This window comes from Nelumbo lutea, chromosome 2, assembly GCF_056320005.1.
Source record: "Nelumbo lutea isolate HS-2025 chromosome 2, American lotus-T2T, whole genome shotgun sequence".
NCBI classification, from domain to species: domain Eukaryota; kingdom Viridiplantae; phylum Streptophyta; class Magnoliopsida; order Proteales; family Nelumbonaceae; genus Nelumbo; species Nelumbo lutea.
In genome coordinates this window covers 30,641,058-30,662,579 of record NC_142685.1, presented here as the reverse complement: position 1 = coordinate 30,662,579, position 21,522 = coordinate 30,641,058, and the positions used below count along the sequence as shown (strand labels likewise).

The 21,522-nt window shown below is 37.9% G+C and overlaps 1 protein-coding gene across 2 annotated transcripts in view; it reads right to left on the bottom strand.

Annotated features, from left to right (window-relative positions):
• The window catches only part of LOC148869576 (ENHANCED DISEASE RESISTANCE protein (DUF1336)), a 143,073-nt gene that overhangs the window by 58,424 nt on the left and 63,127 nt on the right, over positions 1–21,522 (bottom strand). For both annotated transcript variants that reach the window (XR_016107843.1, XM_088972529.1), the window contains exons 13-16: positions 9,705–9,866; positions 3,632–3,837; positions 3,442–3,508; positions 923–1,098 (exon numbers count right to left, since the gene is read on the bottom strand). Coding sequence is in view for 1 of the 2 variants with exons in the window: in XM_088972529.1 (XP_088828655.1) it covers positions 923–1,098; positions 3,442–3,508; positions 3,632–3,837; positions 9,705–9,866 (611 nt within the window). In the remaining variant the exon portion in view is untranslated. The remainder of the gene's footprint in view (positions 1–922; positions 1,099–3,441; positions 3,509–3,631; positions 3,838–9,704; positions 9,867–21,522) is intronic.

The window sequence follows — 21,522 nt, the reverse complement described above, 5'->3', positions numbered from 1 at the left end:
TTAAATACATTGGATCATAGGATCAGATTAGATATATGATTACATTATTGGATCGGGTTTGGATATACCCCGATTCCAATTCAATCCAATCTGTTTGCATCCCTAACCTTGCATCACACCTCCGTGTTTTAAAACATTGATTAGAAGTAGATCTAGAAAAAGCTTAAGTAATAGCAACTCAGCTTAACTAAACTCAACAAAAGCATACCCTACTATTTGAGGTAAGTTACAGGAATTTTGTTTTTTCATTACAATCCCTCAAGGTCCATATCCTCTGTTAAATGATGCTGCAGTATGACAGCTAGGAAATAGAAACTAATCCACTAATCCATAAATGTAAACGTGCCCATATAGTTTAATTAACATATAATATTATTATGAGGTAATTATCATTATCCACTTATCCAGCCTAATTGGGTTTGGGAGCATAGTGGTAAAAATATTAATGGCTGAGGGGAATTAAAAGGTTGTGGTTATTTTCTTCAGGAATAACACATTGAGATCCTAGAAATACAAATATCTCATGAGGGTGGTTAGAAAATTGGCTATTAAATTAAATTCAACCTTCTATTGGGCTCAAAGATCTGCTGACAGAGCATGGCTGATGCCTTGGCAAGACAAGGGGTAAACAGGAAACAATTGTTTTGAGGACAAGGGGTAGGTCACGGGGGTAACCTATAAGAAGGGGTGCTTGAAACAATAATTCTTGCATTTCAATCTTTACTCTCCACTGCAGGTTGGCACCCAAGACTCCAGATAGCTGGGAGTATGCGACCAAAAACCCTTCAGGAAACATTTTCTTGTTACTGTTTATTCAGAATATAATTTTCCATAACAACAGACATGGAATACTAATCTTGAAATGGGATAATATAGTGTCCTTGTCAAAAGGAGTAACTACAGAAAAGAGAAATAAACCTACCTTAGAGTTATCCTGTAAGTACATCTTTCCTCTTATCATAAATCCTTGTCCCCCAGCGGAAGTCCAGCAGTTTGTATCAGTTTCATCTTTTCCTTGGCACATGGAACCATGAAACTGACTTGCATCAATATTGATAGGAGAGGTGTGATCATCTAATACACTGGACCCAACTGAAACTGCATCCAAACATTAAGTATAAGAAAAATTAGTAGATTGAAATACAATGGCTTGCTTCATGTTAATTGACTGATAAGTGGACTACAACTAAAGTTGTCAAAGCATTCCTTAGGTGACAACATGATTTCTGGCAAGTTGTCATATTGTAATGCCATGCATAATATGTATGTCATACTCGCCTTGCAGACTAGGAGCCTGCCCAGGTCTGAAAATGGATGATCAGAACCTAATGGTATCTAAATAAGGAAGCTCTACAAAAGTTATTGTGTACTAAGATGTCCCATTACATATGTTCTACAAACAAAACATGAGAAAAATTTTAAGGGTTTGGGACATTTCTTTCAACTGTTCAACCTTCAAATGTTCAAAGTTGAGGAGGACAAGGAGAAGGAGAAGGAAGAAAGGACAAATGACAGCGTACTCAAAGACATTTAGCCCAATCTTTCTCTCTCTCTCTCCCCCTCTGTGTGTGTGTTGTGCTGAGGCAGGAGGTTCCGGCCCAAAAATATCGGTCTAATCAAGACAACTAAGAGGGTGTCTTGACTTGGGCATGGAGAATCAGAATCCAATGCATGTCCAGGAGTCTGATTTTGCAAGCCAAAGAAAGAACTTACAGATAGATCTAAAGAAAAGCATAAACTATCAAAATAGTACATATTTTATTGATTTTAGCATTGTAAACCAATAGAAAAATGTCCAAAAGATTAATGGCTCTCCTTTTGCTTGAGATACAAAGTTCTCTCTTACTTTGTATCTTGCTTCTTTTTTTTCTTTTGATATAATTTTCTACCTTATCATCAAAATAACCTGATCTTACAATCTTGACCTCCTTTACTTCCCTTAGAATTTAAAGGACATCCTGTATCTGAAGTCTCTTGTCACAATCTGCTAATACTACACCATGCTCATCAGCACCTTCAGAGGTGGCTGCAGTTGCAATCCTTGCCATCTCTCTTCTTGTCCATAATCATTCATGGAAAAAAAAGAACTATTTTATCATTGCACTTGATGTAACTGTTGATAGATTAATGCCTTGCTTCTGAGTTAATTATGGGCGGTGAACTATCTCCAATTCAAGGGGCCATTGCTTGTTGTTGGTAAAATCTCATGATGATAAGCGTGAAAATACGGGCCCAAGTCTCAGAATGGTCATTTTGTGCAAGTCAACCCCTCCCAAGACCCCAGATAGCCAGAACCAACATTGAGTAAAAGTAATGACCCTTTTAACCTATATCCAAATAAGTGTTTTAACAGCGCAAGGCACCAAAAAAAGGTGCAAGGGGCTTTTTGTGCTTGAAGCACAAGGTGCAAGCAAGGTTCAAAGTAGCGATACGTATTGTGCCGATAGCTTCCCGATGCGCCTCTCCAGGGGTTGTATCGGGTCAGACACTGGTTCAGAAGGTAGCCGGGCCTTAAACCAACCCCTCTGAACCGGTTTCAAAAAAATAAATAAAACCTAAAAAAAAGTACCAATACCAGCGTATCGGCTTGTGTCGATACTTTGAACCTTGGGTGCAAGGCAAGTGCATGCCTTTTTGAAGGAAGTTCAAGATCTTTAAAAAATAAAAAATTCTCAGAGGGATAAGGCACAAGGCACACCAGGCATGTGCCTTTTTAAAGGAGCTGCCTCTGGGCCTGGGCAAGGCACAGGCCTTGAAATGTGCCTCTCCTGTGTGCCTAGGTACACCTTTTAAATCATTGATGGAAATCAATTCCTTGATACCTAGAAACAGAGGCATGTCTTTTAAATCACTGATGCAAATAAACTCCCCAATCCTTAGAAACAGAGGCGCATCTTTTAAATCACTAATGCAAATCAATTCCCCAATCCTTAGAAACAGAAAACCCCTTATCTACAAGACCCCTAAGGAGGAAATTCCACTAACAGCACTACTCTACTCTGTTAACCTCACCCACACAAGTCTCACCATCCTCTCCTCTGACTCTTGAACTCTCTCCCTCCCTCCTCCAGCTGAGACCTCCAACAGAAAAGACACCACATTCCCTGTCACCTGGGACTGAAAGTGACCAGACTGCTAACCACCTACCACAAGCCAGCTCACCAACACCATCTCTATTAAATGTTAAATTTGCATTGTCTACCCAGATACTTACTTTTTCCTTCTGTAATTACAGATTCTTTAAGTTGTTTCCTGTTGTAAACTTAAGGTGGGTGCCCTAGTGATTAAAAGAAATGGCACCATATAATACTCTAAACAGTACAAAAATTATCATTGTGTGAAAACATTTGTAACAAGTGGATAAGGCACTACTGTGAATAAAGGGATCTGTTTTTTCTTTTCTTTTTTTTGTTTTCTACTATTAAGAAAGGGAAGGTATACCTGAATTATGCCTCAAAGCCAGACTTGCAATGGCCCATGAAACATTCTTAAGCTTCACTTTTCCATCCTATTAGAAAAAAAAACATTAAAAGATAAAAATCAATAAATTAGAAGTTGGAAATGACATCTCGTAACAATCATACAGAAAGAAATTAAAGAAAATTCATTCAGATGTCAGTGGCATCCTAACCATCTTGGTAAGATCTAGCTCGTTGTCACTATCTTCATCTTCAGAAGATGAAGAATCAGCCGCAATTGCATCATAGAATTCATCATTTACATCTCCTTCCTCAAATTCACTACTGACACCAGAGGAATTCGATAATTTTGAATGGACAACAGTGGTTGGAGAATCAAATGTCAGTGCAGGATTTGCTCCAAAGAATTCCCGTAAACCTGAACAACCAAATGAACCAGTAAAACAAGACTTCTGCATGGCTAAAAATAGAAAAGAGAAGAAAAGGACAATGTCAAATAAAAACTCTTGGATAATTTCTACTCAAGTTCTTCTGAAATAGCACAGGAAGTAGGATAATGCCAAAAGTCTCGGTTGTGTGCAGATAACAACAGCAAATTTATCTTGGATTTAGAATGGTTTTTTTTACTGATATTACACATATCTATTGTTATTACTATTATTCTATAAGAAAAGGAACCATAGACTTTTGGAAATTGCATTTGGGACAAACTTTAAATTTTCTTGGGAAAATGTACATCCCATGAATCGGGACTATATAATTCTTTAATAATAGGGTTATCTACAAGTGGGTTAGGCTGCATTTGGTAAGAGTACAAATGCAGAGCCAAAGCAAATTTGCACTCCAGTTCAGCTTTGCAAGCAATTAGCAAGAATACATTTTTGTACTTCAAATGAAAGTAAAATTGTTTCTTATTTTTTCTGAACTTTTTTTGCACTCAAAATTGGTCAATGTAAAATAGGTTGGTTCTGGCCTTTCGATTTGTGTTTGCACCCATCACAACCACAAAAGGCAGAAGAAATTTAGGACTAATACCCTCTTTTCTTTGTTTTTTACTTTCTCTCAATCAGATTCTGCACTTTTACTATCTTACTAATTACTTGGAACCGGATTTATTGTTTTCTGTTTCTTTGAAGTAGAAAAACTAGAGCAGCAATCTCTAAAGCCACAAAACAAGAAGAATCTGAAGAACAGTATGCTATTTTCTGAGCAAATTTAATAACTAGAAAGCACAACACTGTACAATACAATCCACAAAAAAAAAAAAAAAATCAAAATGCAAGAAGCTATCTTGTAATAAGCGTAGAAGTTGTAGGAACATAGTTTCTGTATATGAGATTGTTTAGCCTAGCTCTATGGAAGAGGAGAGCATAAGAGTGGTCTTATTAGAATCAAGATAATAAATGCTTTCCTATCTATATTCAATAATTGTGAATTACTACAAAGGAAAAGGCCTATTTTTGGTGTATCTCACCTCACAAATGCTTTCTATGTGAGTAGAGAAAATGCACTCCATCTGATAATCTACTGTCCGTTTACTTCCAGCATTTGGGAATGGTTTCTTGCTCTCTTTGGTAGAAGGTGATTGATCCCCACTTGGTGATGTGAACCTGTGAAGAGTCTCACTGATGTACCATATTAATGTAGTCCCTGTTGTATTGTATCTCTTATTTTATTGTTATTTTCTCTTTAGCCCTGCAAGGGATTTTCTGTAAACACTCTTATTTCATTAATATATATATATATATATAGATTGAGGCTTTTGGGGTAGGGTCGACCTCATCCCAAAATTCTGTCTTCTCCTCTCTGGTACGGACTGCTTGCTTGACATGGTATCAGAGCAGGCTGTTCTGTAATCAGTACTTGCTTCATGCTCAGTTTCTGACATCCCAAAGGCTGCTGATTTCTGGGTGCTTTGTCCTGAAGATAGGGATGTTCTGATCAACCCTAATCCTTGCTCTCTGTTCTGCATTTCAGCGAGAGAGGTCCTCCTAGAACTCTCTTGGAAAGCTTCTGTTTGGAGAGAAACTCAATTGGTTGTGTCGCCCTGGCCTGTTCTACTAACTCAGAAACTTTCTTTGGGATTGGACAAGTTTTGGAGGAGTTCTGATCTTCTATCTAGAGCGGCAGCAGTTCTCTTCCTCCTTCCTTGGACTGGTGTATTCCCAGGTATTCTCCAAGCTTTGAACATTAAATATTTGGCTGCTATTGCTTCAGATTGAAGGGTTTCAACAGACATACTACACTCTTCTTCAAGATTCTCATCTTAAACATTTGGGTCACCCAAACTCTGAAAAACTTAAATATTTGTTTGAGTCTGGTTTTATTAGAACTAAAATTCTTTCTATGGAATCTTTTGATACATCTTGTGTTTCTTGTTGTTTAAGAGTCGTAGTTTTCCATTCATTCACAAAGCTGAACATGCTACTTCCCCTTTTCAAATTATGCATAGTGATGTTTGGACTTCGTCTATTGTTTCTCAATTGGGACACAAGTATTTTGTACTCTTCATTGATGATTGTACCAGGTACACCTGGATCTACTTTCTCAAACATAAGTCAGAAGTTTTCCCAACCTTTCGGTCGTTTCATACCATGGTTCGAGTTTGGTTTCAATCAAGTGTGCAGACCTTATGCTCCCTCAGGGGGAGAATATAGTGACGGAGAATTTCTGGTTTATTTAAAACATCATGGTATACAAGTCCAATGGTGTTGTCCAAACACTCCTCAACAAAATGGTGTGGTAGAACAAAAGAATGGCCACATTCTCAGTGTTGTGATGACTCTTCTACGAGAGTCACATGTGCCTCCCATTTTCTGGGTAGAGGCTGCTAGTACGACTGTGTATTTGATTAATTGTATCCCTTCATCGGTTCTTGGTAACATATCGCCTCATCAGAAGATGTTTGGACCCCCCGATCTTTCCCATCTTCATGTTTTTGGGTGTCTATGCTTTGTACATCTTCCCCTTCATGAACATTCAAAGCTTTCACCTCAATCTGTCATGTGATTTTATGGCATATAGTCCTAACCACAAGGGATTTCTTTGTTATGATCCCTCTGCACGTCATATCCGTATTTCTCGGAATGTGCTTTTTCTTGAGCATATCTCTTTTTTATCAGGAATTGCCAAGTTATTTGCACCCGTTGTTTCTGTTTTGTATGATTTTGACTCACAAGATGCTTCATCATCAACTACTAGAAAAGATCTTCTTGTCTTCTCTCGCAAGTGGGTTCATGGTCTAGTACCTATGTCTATGACCCCCCCTTCATCTTGGTCTGGATCCTTCTTCCATCTCCAATAACCTTGTAAGTGACATCACTATTTCAGATCCTTCGGATGTTCCTCTTGTTCCTTTACATTGTTCTACCTGCATATCTAGACCACCTGACCGCTATGGTTTTCCTTTAGACCATAGCTCATTTTCTATTGTTTTGTCTTTCATAGATATTCCGCGCTCATATCAACATGCCATTAGCAGTCCTCAATGGAGAGATGCCATGGATGCAAAGATTCAAGCTTTGCATGAGAACGACACTTGGGACCTCGTTCCAGCACCTTCAAAGGGCTCTATTATTGGGAGCAAATAGGTCTAGTCCATCAAGTTGAAATTTGATGGGTCTCTTGATCGCTATAAAGCTCAACTTGTTGGTCAGGGCTATACGCAGGTGTATGGCATCAATTATGAGGAGACATTTGCCCCAGTGGCCAAGATCACTATAGTCCATGTTCTCTTAGCCCTCTCTACTGCACACTCTTGGAACTGTAGTGAAAAATGCTTTTCTACATGGGCACCTAAAAGAGACTGTATATATGAAACCTCCACCTCGGTACTGTAGTGATCCCTCCCTTGTTTGTCAGTTGAAGAAATCTCTCTATGGGATGAATCAAGCTCCTTGAGCTTGGTTTAAAAAATTCAGAGATATGGTGCAAGCCAAGTATAATCAAAGTGCTTCTGATTACTCTTTCTTTATGTAGAAAAGACCTTGAGGTCTTACAATTCTCCTCCTGTATGTGGATAACATGTTGACTGGAGATGATATTAAAGGAATTCAAGAGCTCAAGTCTCTTCTTCACAGTGCCTTTCACATGAAGGACTTAGGCCCTCTTACCTATTTCTTGGTACTTGAAAAGTTCCCAGGGGTATTTCATTTGCCAACACAAATATGCCTCTGATCTTGTCCAGTTAGCCAGCCTTACCGATAATAAACGGGTAGACACTCCCTTGGAGTTGAATGTCAAATTATCCAATTCAAAAGGTCCCTTGCTTACTGATGCCTCCCTCTATCAGCGACTTGTGGGATCTCTCATCTATTTCACCATGACTCACCTTGACATCTTGCATGCAATTCAGGTTGTCAATCAGTTTGTCTCTGCCCTCGCCAACCCCATTTGACTGCCATACATCGAACCATCCACTATGTTCAAGGCTCTTTATCATAGGACCTCTTCTTCTCTTCATCTTCTTCTATCCAACTAAGGGCCTATGCTGATGCAGATTGGGCTGGATGCCCTGGCACACGCCGTTCCACTACCAAGTGGTGTGCCTTCATGGGTGCTCTCTAATCTCATGGAAATGCAAGAAACAACAAACTGTTTCCAAGTCCTTTATGGAAGCAGAGTATAGGGCAATGTCATCTGTTTGTAGCGAAGTTGTTTGGCTTCAATCTTTATTTTAGGAATTGCGTCATTCCTATCCTACACCCATCCCTCTGTGTGCAGACAACACTAGTTCTATTAAGATTGCCTCTAACTCTGTCTTTCATGAAAGGACAAAACATAATGAGGTGGGCTGCCACTTTATCCACGACTTTTTCCTTGTAGGCTCTATCTCTCTCCCTCATGTTGCCTCCAATATGCAAGTTGCTGACATCTTCACAAAGGCCATGACAAGATCCAGGCACTTATTCCTTGTGAGCAAACTAATGCTCATGCCTTTGCATCAGTTTGAGGGGGTGTGAAGAGTCTCACTGATGTACCATATTAATGTAGTCCCTATTGTATTGTATCTCTTATTTTATTGTTATTTTCTCTTTAGCCCTGCAAGGGCTTTTCTATAAATATTCTTATTTCTATATATATATATTGAGGCTCTTGGGATAGGGTCAAACTATTCAGTTCTTCACCCCAGAGTTCTGTCTTCTCTTCTTTGGTACGAACTGCTTGTTTGATAAAACCATATTTTCATCTACCTTTATTAACCCAACTAATAAAAAAGGAAAGGTCATGTGGAGATACAAGGGGGCAACAATCCTTTGTACTATTTGGGAAGAAAGAAATGCAAGAATATTAGAAGAGAAGAAGCTAAAGAAGCAATAATAGAAACAATCTCTATAAGAGTGGTCCATTGAACCAAAACTTTGGATATATTTGCACCATTCTTGAAGGATGACATTCATAGAGGATAGCAGATTGTGGGGCTCTCTCCTCTTGTACAAGGACTATCATATCAATAGGGTGGACTCCAACATCTTTCAACTTGATTAAGCTAAACTTTGATGGATGTAACCTGGAGAACTCAGGCGTCTCATTGGTGGTGTTTTTAGAGATAGTTCTAGGGATGCATTTAGCATTATTTCCAGGACCTATTAGAGTGGGGAACTGTATAAGAGCTATGTTGTAGGCAGTTAACTAGGGGTTCCCATGGTTTAACTGAACCATGGGCCTTTTTTCTAAACTGAACTGGTAGTACCGGTTTTTGGAAAACCGGTAACCATTGGTTTGGTTCGTCGGTTTTTCGGTTTTTTTATTTTTCATAATATTATATATAATAAATATAAAATATTATATTATAAATAATAAATAATATATTATATATAATGCATATATATTCATTTATAATATATAAATAATATAAAATATATATTATATTATTTAATGTTTTTTCTTTCCTTTTCTCTACTTGTGGGGGAGTTAAGCTAGTTTACCTCCCTTCGTCAATTCAGTTCGGCTTTTCAGTTTTTCATGATCACCCCTACGGCAAACAGGGCTCAAATGTATTGGGGGGAGGGGGGTAACAAATGAAAGATACTTGGGGGCAATAATGTAACAATTGGGGTTAGGTGGTGAAAAGCCAGCCTAATACAATCCCTTGTATTGTATTTAAAAATCTTTTTTAATAATCAGAAAGATATTAATATATTATTAGCAACAAAAATGGTTTCCCATCTATCCCATCACTATATCACAAGTAAACCTGTAAAAGATAAACTATCTAATTATGAGGCTGGTAAATCTACAAAAGGATTTCAGTCTGAACAAAAAGTGTAGTACAGGGCACTCAACCTGCTACTTGGCACAAATAAGGAACAGTCTTTTCAAAATTTTTGTGATTTTTCTTCCACCTGAACCATCCATGTGAGTGTATCTCCAACATTTGTGTTACAAGACATCTTGTGGTATTTGAAGCTGGGGTTGGATTTAGACTTCTAATCTCCCAAGTTGAAGCTACAAAAAAGAATTATAAAAGTTTTAAAAATCAAAATAATAAATTCAGTATTTGCATGAGTGATAAAAAAGTTCTCAAAACCATTTGTAAGTCTTGTAAGAATAACGAGCAGCATTTTATATCTAACAACTACAAGCATGATTCTTGTAGAACATGCAAATAAAAATGCTACACATTTTAACTTTTTAAGCAATCACATCTCTAGTCAAAGAAATTAAACCATTTTATATCTAACAACTACAAGCACGATTCTTCCAATCTCTGCAGAAGCAAATACAAGTTGAGAAAGATGAGAACTTGACAAAATCTATTAAACAGACTGCGATGAAAAGCCACCACTTGACCAATCAACATACATTTAACAAAAACAAAAAGTATTACATGCATCTGTTAGAGTCAGCCAAGGAAGGGTATTTCAGTCTTTTCATCATAAGTTAAGATGTGTTGTCTGTTTGGTACTGTGTTAAGTCACATGTTCCATACTTAAGTAGGGGCATATTTGACGTTGTACCTTGTTTTTGACATATATGGCCGGTTGGGAGGGTCTCTGACTTCTCAGTTCGACACTTCTTCCTTCTCTCTTCTTCTTCTCTCTTTCTCTCTTCTCTATCTCTGAAACTGATTCCACTGAACTATTATTACATGATATCGGAGCATCGTATCAGGTGTTCCTAAGGTTACGGTGGCCTAGATACAGGTAAAAGAAGAGTGTGGCAGCCCTAGTAGGAGGTTTCTGGACTGCTGTCGCCATGTGTGACAGCCTTAGTGGTCATGTGGTTGTGCTTGTGGTGGGTTGAACCCTCTATCGAGCAGTTTCAAGAGGGATATTTTTTTTTATGGTGGTTATGGTTTTATTAGAAATCGTTTTTTTATGTTAACAGAAGTGGCCGAATGTGTGCTTGTGCTTGGGTAATATTGTGGTGATTGGATGAGGAGGTGCTGTACGGTGGTGAGTATGTTGGTGTAGTACTCAAAGAACAACAGTCAGTGTACTTGGAGAGATAACCTTTTTTTCTGGAAGGGCAGAACCAGTTTCTTAGATTGAAATCTTGATGGCATCAATGGGAGATGTCAGTGGTGACCAGAAATCGAATGTGATGATTTCCTCTGATTTTTTAAGTGTGTAGATGACATCCATCAAACTCAAATGGTGAAAACTATGTGCCATGGGCTAAGTCGGTGGAAGTGTTTCTTAAGGCTAAGAAGAATGTAAAACATGTGTGGGAGGAGAAACCTACAGCTGAATCTCCGGGTTTTAGTGATTGGGAGCAGGAGGATGCTCAAATCATGAAGTGATTGTGGAACAGTATGGAACCTAAAATCAGTGTTAACTTCATGTTCTTAGACAGCAAAGAAAATATGGGAGCACGCTAAGAAACTCTATTTTGGACAAGACAATACTACGAGAGTTTATCAGCTTTATCAGGAGTACTTCAGTTTGTAGTAGGAAAATCAAACCCTTGAAGAGTATTTTTCCAGTACGAGAAATCTTCGGAATGAACTTAATGTCTACCACTCCTTAACTTCGGATGTCAAAATTCAACAACAACAAAAGGAACAACTTGATGTTACCCAATTCCTAGTGAGGCTGAAATTAGAGTATGAACCTATCAGAGCACAAATATTGGGTGGATCTGCCCTCCCCACTCTAGAGGATGTGTTTGCCTATCTCCGTAGGATTTCTCTTGGACCCACAGAGAGTACCATACCTTTTGACAGAACAACATTTGTTGGAACACGAGGAGCTTATGGAAACAGAGGAGGAGGTAGTGCAGTTTGAGGGGGCCGTGGTAACCCTATGTTTGGTCGTAGTCATGGTATTGGTGGAGGTCGTGATTCCGGGGGATGCCGTGGCAAAGGAAAATGAAACACTACTAGGAAATGTACACAATGTGGAAAAGATGTACACACAATTAACTTCTGTTATGATCTACATGGGCCACCCTCCACATGGGCTAATCATGCAGTTGTTCGTTGCAGTGAAGTCACTGATAATCAGCCAGTTGATCCAGCACTTTCTACATCCACAACTACTTCTGGGAAGGAGATGATGAGTATCCCAAAAGATGAGTATGAGATTTCTTCAAGCTACTTCACATCAGAATACTGCCACTCTTGCTCATTCAGGTATGGCTTGCCTAGCATCAAAACCTTCCCCATGGATAATTGACTCTGGAGCCTCTAATCACATGACTGGGACTCCAGGTGTGTTTTCCTCCCTTTCTCAGACCTCCACATCACACAATGTTACCCTAGCCAATGGTTCTACTTCCCCCATTTGTGGTGTCAGTAATGTTAACACTACATCTCTTTCTTTGTCTTTTGTTTTATATGTACCCAGGTTTCCATTTAATCTTATGTCTATTAGTAAAGTAACTAAGTCTCTCAATCGTTCTATCACATTTTACCCTTTCTCTTGTGTTTTTCAGGATCTCAAGACGGCGAAGAAGATTGGTGGAGGGCATGAAGCTGGTGGGTTGTATTACCTTGATGGGGGTGGTTCTACAATTGCACTTCAAACTTCTTTGACTCCTCTCCAGTGGCATTGTAGACTTGGTCATCCATCTCTTAAAGCTCTCAAGCTACTTGTTCCGTCATTAAGTCGTTCATCTTCTTTTCAGTGTGAGTCGTGTTAGTATGGGAAACACCATTGGGTTTCCTTCAATCCTAGAGTTGATAGTCACATGTTGAGTCCTTTTGCTTTAGTTCATTCAGATGTTTGGGGTCCACTTAGGGGTGAGCAAGAAGAACCGAAAAATCAAACTGACCAAAACCGAACCGAAAAAATAGTTAACCAAACTGGTCGATTTGGTTTTGGTTAACCTATTTAAAAAACCGACGGTTAACCAAACCGACCAGTATATGCTAATAAATAATAATAATATTATATATATAATATATAATATTTTAAAAAATAAAAAAATTGGAATCCCTAATTCCATCGTGCCTTTGACCTTTTCCTTTCCTGTTTCCCCTTTCTTTCCCAATTTCCCTCTCAGCTCTTTCTCTCGACTCTCGGACTCTTAGTCTCTCACAGACTCACAGTCAGAGACTCAAAATCTTCTTCTTCCCCAATGCCACCGACGGTCGTTGACGCTCTGCCACCAACCGAATCACCGACGCCTCCGACGGGTGTGTTCCAGACTTCTGGTGAGTGCTCTGTACTTCTTTGTTCTGTAAATTTGCGTTCTCCTTTCTCTCTCTAGACTCTAATATTCTTCTTCTTCTTCCCAACGGCCAGACCTACCGACGGTGGCGGGTGAGCCCCGAAGTCTGACCGGCAGTGTCTCTCTCTCAGTAAGTGATAGTGTCTCTCATCAGTCAACACTCAACAGATCTCTCTGTCTCTCTCACTCTCAGACTCATCTCTTAGTTATGCCTCAATCATCTCTCACTCTTAGTTACAGTCTCTCAATCTCTCAAATATCACTCAAAGAGTCAGTGTTCACTATTCACCCAAATCTCAAGTGTTCAGTGTTCACTCTCTCTCTGAACTTTAGAAACTCAATCTCTTCTCTCTCAGCAACAAGTCGGTAACCACCAAGTCACCAACCGACATCCGGTAAATTGGCAACCAATCCGGCACTATCAAATAGCCACCTCTCCGTTCTCACTGCACCTATTTTACGTAATTTTTTTTAGTATTTTTACAATGACTGAATGTTGTTTGTATTCCTTCCAAGAATGAATGAATCCTTTTTTTAGTATTTTTTAGTATTTTTAGAATGAATGAATGTTGTTTGTATTCCTTCCAAGAATGAATGATTTTTTTTGTTTTTTATTTTTTAGTATTTTTAGAATGAATGAATGAATGCAATGCAATGTTTCCAATAGAATGTTAATTGATGTCATGTCTATAATCTTACCCATTGTAAACTGCCCGAGGGCCTTCTGTGAGAGTTACTGGCAAAAAAACCAGTCTTTTTGTTCCCGTAAACTAATGAGAGTTACTGGTGTATGGTGATGAAGATTGGCCTTATGCAAATAAAAGCAGCAAGTGGAAGGAATAAATCATTGTATGGACAATTCAGATTTTATGGAGAATTTGGATTAAATCGTTGTATTTTTCTTTTATTTTATGGAGAATTCAGATAAAATCTTGAATGAATGAATGAATTTAGAAATTTAGTATATTTTTCTCACTCAACCTCTTTTAGGTTTTTTTTTTTTTGTATTTGTAGAATGAATGAATGTTGGCTTAAATCATTGTCTATTTTTTTTAATCTTGTGGAGAATTCAGATTTTTGGCTTAAATCATATGTTTATTTTTTTCTAATTACATAGGTATTTTTTTTATTTATCAAATATATGCTAGAGAGTCAAACTCAAAGTGCCAACAATCATCTACTTAGAACCACAAGCATAAACCCATCTCTTTCTCCTACGCCTTCAAGTAATGCTGGTAATTCATCTCACCCAACTAGTTTAGATATTGATTCAAAAGTTTGTACTTCTAGAAAAAAATCTTGGGTGTGGGATCATTTTACTAAACTTGATTGTAAAGACAAAAGTGAACAAAGGGCAGAGTGTAATTATTATGGTAAAGACCTAGCTTGCCCATCTTCAAGTGGTACTAGTTCCTTAAGTAATCACTTGTCTAGATGTAAACAATATCCCCTTAATAATATAGACAAGCGGTAAAAGACTTTGGAAGCTTCATTTCAAAGTTCTAAAGAGGGGAGCACCACACCATCACTTGTGCCTTACAAGTTTGATCAAGATGAATGTAGAAAGGAACTTGCTAGGATGATTATTGTAGATGAATTACCTTTTAAGCATGTGGAACGAGAGGGTTTTTGTGGCTTTTGTGGTAAGATGCAACCAAGATTTGTAGTTCCTTCATGTCACACAGTAGTTAGAGATTGTTATAGTCTTTATGTGGAGAAGAAAATGTTGAAACAATTTTTTAAAAAATTATCATCAAGGGTTTGCCTCACTACAGACACATTGACATCATCTCAAAACCTTAGTTACATGTGTCTTATTGCTCATTTCATTGATGATAAGTGGAAATTGCACAAAAAAAATTTAAATTTTTGTCCAATTTCTGGTCATTCAGGAGAGATAATTGGCAAGGCATTGAAAGGTGTTTACTTGATTGGGGCATTGAGAGAGTGTTCACTGTAACTGTGGACAATGCAAGTTCAAATGTAGGGATTCAATATCTGAGGAAAAGACTTAATAATTGGAAGGGAAGTGTCTTAAAAATTGAGTTTTTACACATGACATGTGGTGCACATATTTTGAGCTTAATTGTCAAAGAAGGGTTGTCAGAGGTAGATGATTCTATTTTCAGGATTTGCACTGCAGTGAAAATATGTAAGATCTTCACCAGCAAGGTTGCAAAGATTTAAGGATTGTGTGGAGAAAGAAAAGATAGTGAGTAGGGGTCTTGTTTTCCTAAATGTTGAAACTAGGTGGAACTCTACTTACTTAATGTTGGAATCTGCTTTGAAATTTCAAAAGGCATTTGATTTGTTGGAGAGTTTGATAGTAGGTATGTAGATGATCTTACTCATAGTAAAACAAATGTTTGCCTATTGATGGAGATTGGGAATATGCCCGTGGTTTGCTACCTTTTCTTAGAACTTTCTATGAAACTACATTGAAATTGTCAGGGTCACTTTATGTAACTGGAAATGAATACATGAAGGAAATTTATGATATTAGAATTGTTCTTTCTCGGAGGTGTAAAAGTGATGATTCCTCTATTAGTTTAATGGCTTACAAGATGAAGAGGAAGCATGGCAAGTATTGGGAAAATGTCAATAATATCAACACCATGTTATTCATTGTAGTTATTCTTGACCCCCGATGTAAATTGGAGTATGTGTTGATACTGCTAAAGTGCTAAAAGAGAAGGTGAGACAAGTTTTGACTTCTATGTATAAGTTTTATAGTTCAAGCGAGTCATCTCCTAATATTCACTCAAGTAATCAATCTCAGGATCCAAATGATATGGAAGTTGAAAATGTGGAGGATGTTGCTGATTTCATAAATTCATTATTTAACAAGCAAAAATCGGGCCAAGGAACTGTAGAGAACAAAACAGAATTGGATATAAATTTAGGGGAGGAATGTGAAGATCCGAAAAGTAAATCATTTGACATATTGGATTGGTGGAAAACTAATTCCTCTAAATATTGGGTGCTTTCTTTGATGGCTCGGGATTTATTAGCTATGCCTATGTCTACAGTTGCATTTGAGTTGGCTTTTAGCACCGGAGGTCGTGTGCTTGATTCATTTCGTAGTTCTCTAACTCCAAGAATGGTAGAATCTATCATTTGTGGACAAGATTGGTTGTGAACGTCACGCGGTTATCTTTATGTAGAGGAGAGCTTAGATGAGCTTGAAAATATGGAATCAGGTAAAGTTTGTGTTTTTCAATTTTGTTTTTATTGTTCATTTTATTTTGTTATAATAATTCTAATTTGCATTTGTCTTTTTATTGCAGAAATGACATCCTTGATCAAGGAGCATCCTCTTGTCAACATTGATGATTAAGTGGTTGAGTAGTTATGGAACTTGTGTTTATGACTGTGGTCGTGGTTGTGAAACTTGTTTTTTTTTTTTTTTATGGTCATGGACTTGTATTTGTGGTTTTTATGGATTATGGTTATGGACTTGTATTTGTGGTTTTTTATGGATTATGGTTATGGAATTTGCATTTGTCTTTTTTACTCTTATTACAATGTCTTGGTTATTACTTTGGATATGTTAATAAACCAGCAAATGGTTTGGCTGATTCCCTAGCCAAAGCTCTACACCTCTCTATCTCTCTCTCTCTCAAGCATAAGAGAGTAAAGATGGTTAAGTTCTCTAAGCAGTTTGAGGGTCAGCTTGGACCCTCTTTTTATGGCCATCATCACAGAGAGCATGGACCAATCCAAGTACTCTCTCTCTCTCTCTCATCTCTATATATGTAATCATAATTGTATACTGATGTTTTGTATGTGATGTTCATTAGGTTCATAAGAAGCTGGCTTTTTTGGATAGTAATGGAGACATGTAAGAGACTGAACTGCTGGAGCAGTTCAATAAAAAGAAGCTACATCATGCCGAGAAAATGATCAGAGGAGCTTTCACTGAGCTCTATAAAGGGTTGGGCTACCTGAAAACTTACAGGTATATCATGTCAAAGCTTAAGCCTGCATGATGTAGCTTGCTTTTGTAAAGTAGGGCACTGCTACTATAATTATAAATAAAATAAATAAATTTCTGACTGGGGTTGAAGTTTTGACAGAACTGATGAGATTTATATAAATTCTGTATTGTTCTTGCAGGTTACTGAGGAACAAGTTCTACCCATCTATCTCAAAGTGGTTGAGAGCTCCTATTTCAACAGCTCAGACAAGGCAAAATTTCTTCTTGATCAAACAACTTCTTTGGTGAAACATTTTATGCAAATACATATCTAACTTGTATGGTTGTATTTGCATGCTCCATACATGTAATTAGGCTTTGATTTGTAAGTAAATAACCATTTAAACTTGCTAATAAAGCTCACTATGGTGCAGGAGGTCAAGTTAGCTGATGAAGTTGAGGAGCCTTTTATTAAGCACTTTGCTGAAGATGACAGAAGAAAGGCCATGAAATATCTTAAGCCACACCAGCGTAAAGAATCTCATGCTGTAACCTTCTTCATTGGTAATAATCTTCATCTAGATTTTTTATTTTTTATTTTTTGTGATAACTTGAGAATATATTTTGTTAAGATGGATTAGTGGCAAAAGTAGAAAAGATAAGTACAGTGGAGGTTCAGATGTTAAGATGGATTAGTGGCAAAACTAGAAAAGATAAGTCAAATGAAAGTATTTATAGAGATTTACAAAAGCCAAATAGGTGGAAGTAGACTAAGATGGTTTTCGTGGAAAGAAGATAGTCTACCTAACTAGTAAGATAGGGGCAGCCAGGCAGGCCAAAAAGAACACTAGTTAAGGTAATGAGAAATGATTTTTGAACTTAGCCAATGATATTATATAGTCCACGAAAAGAGGTTCAGATGAGTAAAGTGGAGGTTCAGATGTTAAGATGGATTAGTGGCAAAACTAGAAAAGAAGGGTATACAGCACAAACAGTTAAATGTTTTTGCACTTGATTTACATATATGCTTTTTTTATCAGCATAATTTATGTGTATGCTTCAAACTCAAAAACAAAGAAGCAATAAAAGGAAAGAAAAAGAAGGGTATACACCACAAACAATTAAATGATTTCTTCTTTCAGACCAATAAAAAGCATTTAACTAATTGTTAAAACTGGAAGGATAAAAGGAGTAAGACCTGTGATTTATTTCCTCATTGCTGATAGAGAATATGATAATCAAATTCTTGCCCAGCAACAAGAAGAATCAAATAAGTTCCACATCTCTTTCAAAGTAACAAGGCAATTATCTATATCCATCTCTGTCTCTCTCTCTCTCAACAGTAAGATTTCAGAAAGAGAGGTAAACTTTGATCTATGTAATTGAGTTGTTCTCAACTAGCTAGTGTGAGTTTGTTTTACACTGGCTGGTTCAGAATCTTGATAAAGGAGGGTTGCATTAGATTGACTGGGGATACTAAAATTCATGTTTTTTTTTTGGATTTTTCAAAGATGTAGACCATAAATTTAGGAACTTTTAACATATTTTAGGCTTTTTGTTTAAAAAGAATAAAATTGTTCACAAATTATGCTGTTTTTCCCCTTTTTTTATTTTGAGGGCATAAAAAAACCGAAAAACCGAACCACAGTTAACTGGTTGCATCGGTTCGGTTTCAGTTTGGTTAACTGCAAAAGCTAAACATATTGGTTCAGTCCAGAAATGCACCCCACGGTTCGGTTAACCGAACCATGAGCATCCCTAGGTCCAATTAGATTAGAGTCCTATAATGGTTATAGGTATTTTGTTATTTTTGCTGATGACTGTTCAAGAATGACATGGATTTATTTAATGAAAGAAATGAGTGAATTCTTTTCCATTTTCCAAAAGTTTCATGGTGAGATATGTACACAATTTGGTGTTCCAATTAAAATTCACTGTTCAGATAATGGTAGAGTAATTCCTTACTTCATTTCAGCAGTATTTGGAATAATATGGCATTATTCATCAAACATCCCATGCATACACTCTCAACAAAATGGGGTGGCTGAGAGGAAGAACCGACATCTACTTGAAACAACTCGGTCTCTTCTTCATCATATGAATGTTCCTAAACGTTTTTGGAGTGATGCAGTGCTTACCATTTGTTTTCTCATTAATTGCATGCCCTCGTTCATTCTTGACGGTCATTCTCCGGTCTCTATTTTGTTTCCCACTTTGTCTCCATATCCCTTGACTCCCAGGATCTTCGGGTGTGTGTGCTTTGTTCATAATCTAGGTCCTGGTTTAGACAAGTTGGATGCACGCTCCATTAAGTGTATCTTTTTTGGCTACTCAAGGACTTAGAAAGGGTATAAATGCTACAACCCCATTAATCGGAAGTCATGTGTCTATCCTGATGTTACATTCTTTGAGTTCGTCTCGTACTTCTTAGGTCCTGATATGTCTCTCTCCCACAGAGATTCCTCTTCCTCTTCCAGTTGATAATTCCATTCCTGTTGTTCCCGTTGTGACCGAGTCTCCACCTCCAATGCAGGATCATACTGAAAGACCACCATCCATCAAGTGTATACTCACCGACAAAGACCAGCCCCTCCCCCAACTTCTACTTCGTCTGAGATCTAGTTTCTTCTACACATGAGTTGCCTTCTAACCTTGACCTTCCTATTGCATTGCAGAAAGGTAAATGTAGTTGCATTCTGCATCCCATATCCAATTATGTTTTTGTCTCTCACTTTTCCGCTTCACATCGCCAATTTGTTTCTCTGTTATCTTCTGTGTCTACACCTAAGGATGTCCAAGAGGCTCTTACCTCACCAAGGTGGCGTAAAGCTATGGAAGAGGAACTCTCTACCCTTAATCACAATCATACGTGGGAACTCACCAATCTTCCCCCAGGTAAGCATGTTGTTGGTTGTAAATGGGTGTATACCGTTAAATATCTACCAGATGGGAGAGTGGAACGGTTGAAAGCCCGCTTAGTTGCCAAAGGGTATTCTCAACTATATGGTATAGATTATGTGGAAACCTTTTCTCCTGTTGCTAAGATTGGCTCAATACGTGTGTTGATTTCCTTAGCAGTCATGAATGGTTGGCCTCTATTTCAGCTCGACATTAAAAATGCCTTCCTCCATGGTGATCTTCTAGAGGAAGTGTACATGGAGCAACCACTAGGGTTTGTTGCTCAAAGGGAGGATGGTAAGGTGTGTAAGCTCAAGAAGGCAATCTATTGGCTCAAAATAGTCTCCCCGTGCTTGGTTTGGCAGATTTAGTGAAGTAGTGAAAGAGTTCGGAATGAAACAATGTCAAGTTGACCACTCAGTGTTTAGCTATGATTCTAAAGTCGGGAATATCTTGCTATTGGTTTACGTGGACGACATAGTCATCACTAGCATTGATAGACTTGGGATTGATAGACTGAAGGTCTTTCTAGAAGATCACTTCCAAACAAAAGATCTTGGGAAGAAGTATTTCTTGGGTATAGAAGTTGCTAGATCGAAGCAAGGCATAAACCTATGTTAGAGGAAATATGTCCTTGACCTATTGGAAGAAACAGGGCTATTAGGTACTAAGCCAGTTGAAACTCCCATGGAACCGAATGTGAAGTTGGGCAGTGATACAAGTGAATTATTTGATGATCCCAAAAGGTATAGAAGGCTAGTGGGAAAACTTAATTACTTAACTATTACTAGACCAGATATCTCATTTGCTATCAGTCTGGTAAGCCAATTCATGCAAAGCCCTCGAGTTCCTCACTGGGATGCAATCCTTAAAATTGTGTGGTATTTGAAGGGGGCTCCAGGCCGTGGGTTACTGTACAAGCCAGGAGATGGTCTCAAATGGCTATACAGATGCAAATTGGGCAGGCTCAGTATCTGACAAGGAGTAGTGCAGAAGCAGAACAAAGGGCCATGGCACACCACTACATGTAAACTAGTGTGGTTGAAAAATCTTTTGTAGGAAGTCGAGTTCTCAATAAGCAAACCCATGAAACTATACTGTGACAACCAAGCTGGCAATTCACATCTCATCCAATCCAATTTTTCATGAGGACTAAACACATAGAGGTAGATTGCCATTTTGTAAGGGAAAAAGTCCTTAATGGTGTTATAAGTACAGAGCATGTAAGAACAGGTGATTAGTGGGCAAACTTGTTCACAAAAGGGTTGAGTTTGGGAAGAGTGAACTATATATGTAACAAGCTGAGACTATATGACATATATTCTCCAGCTTGAGGGGGAGTGATAGAATCAGCTAAGAAAAGGTATTTCAGTCTTTTCATCATAAGTTAAGATGTGTTGTATGTTTGATACTGTGTTAAGTCACATGTCCCATACTTAAGTATGAGCATATTTGACATTGTACCTTGTTTTGGCATATATATGGTTAGGAATGGCAATGGGGCGGGGCACCCCCTCCCGTCCCTAGTGGTGGGGCGGGGCATCCATTCCCCATTGGGAATGGGGAATCCCCAAATTTTCCCCGTTTCAAGGCAATTACTTAAAAATTATCTATTTTATGTACAATTTATACATAGGACATAGGAATTTGGGGGAATTTTAGAATTGAATTATA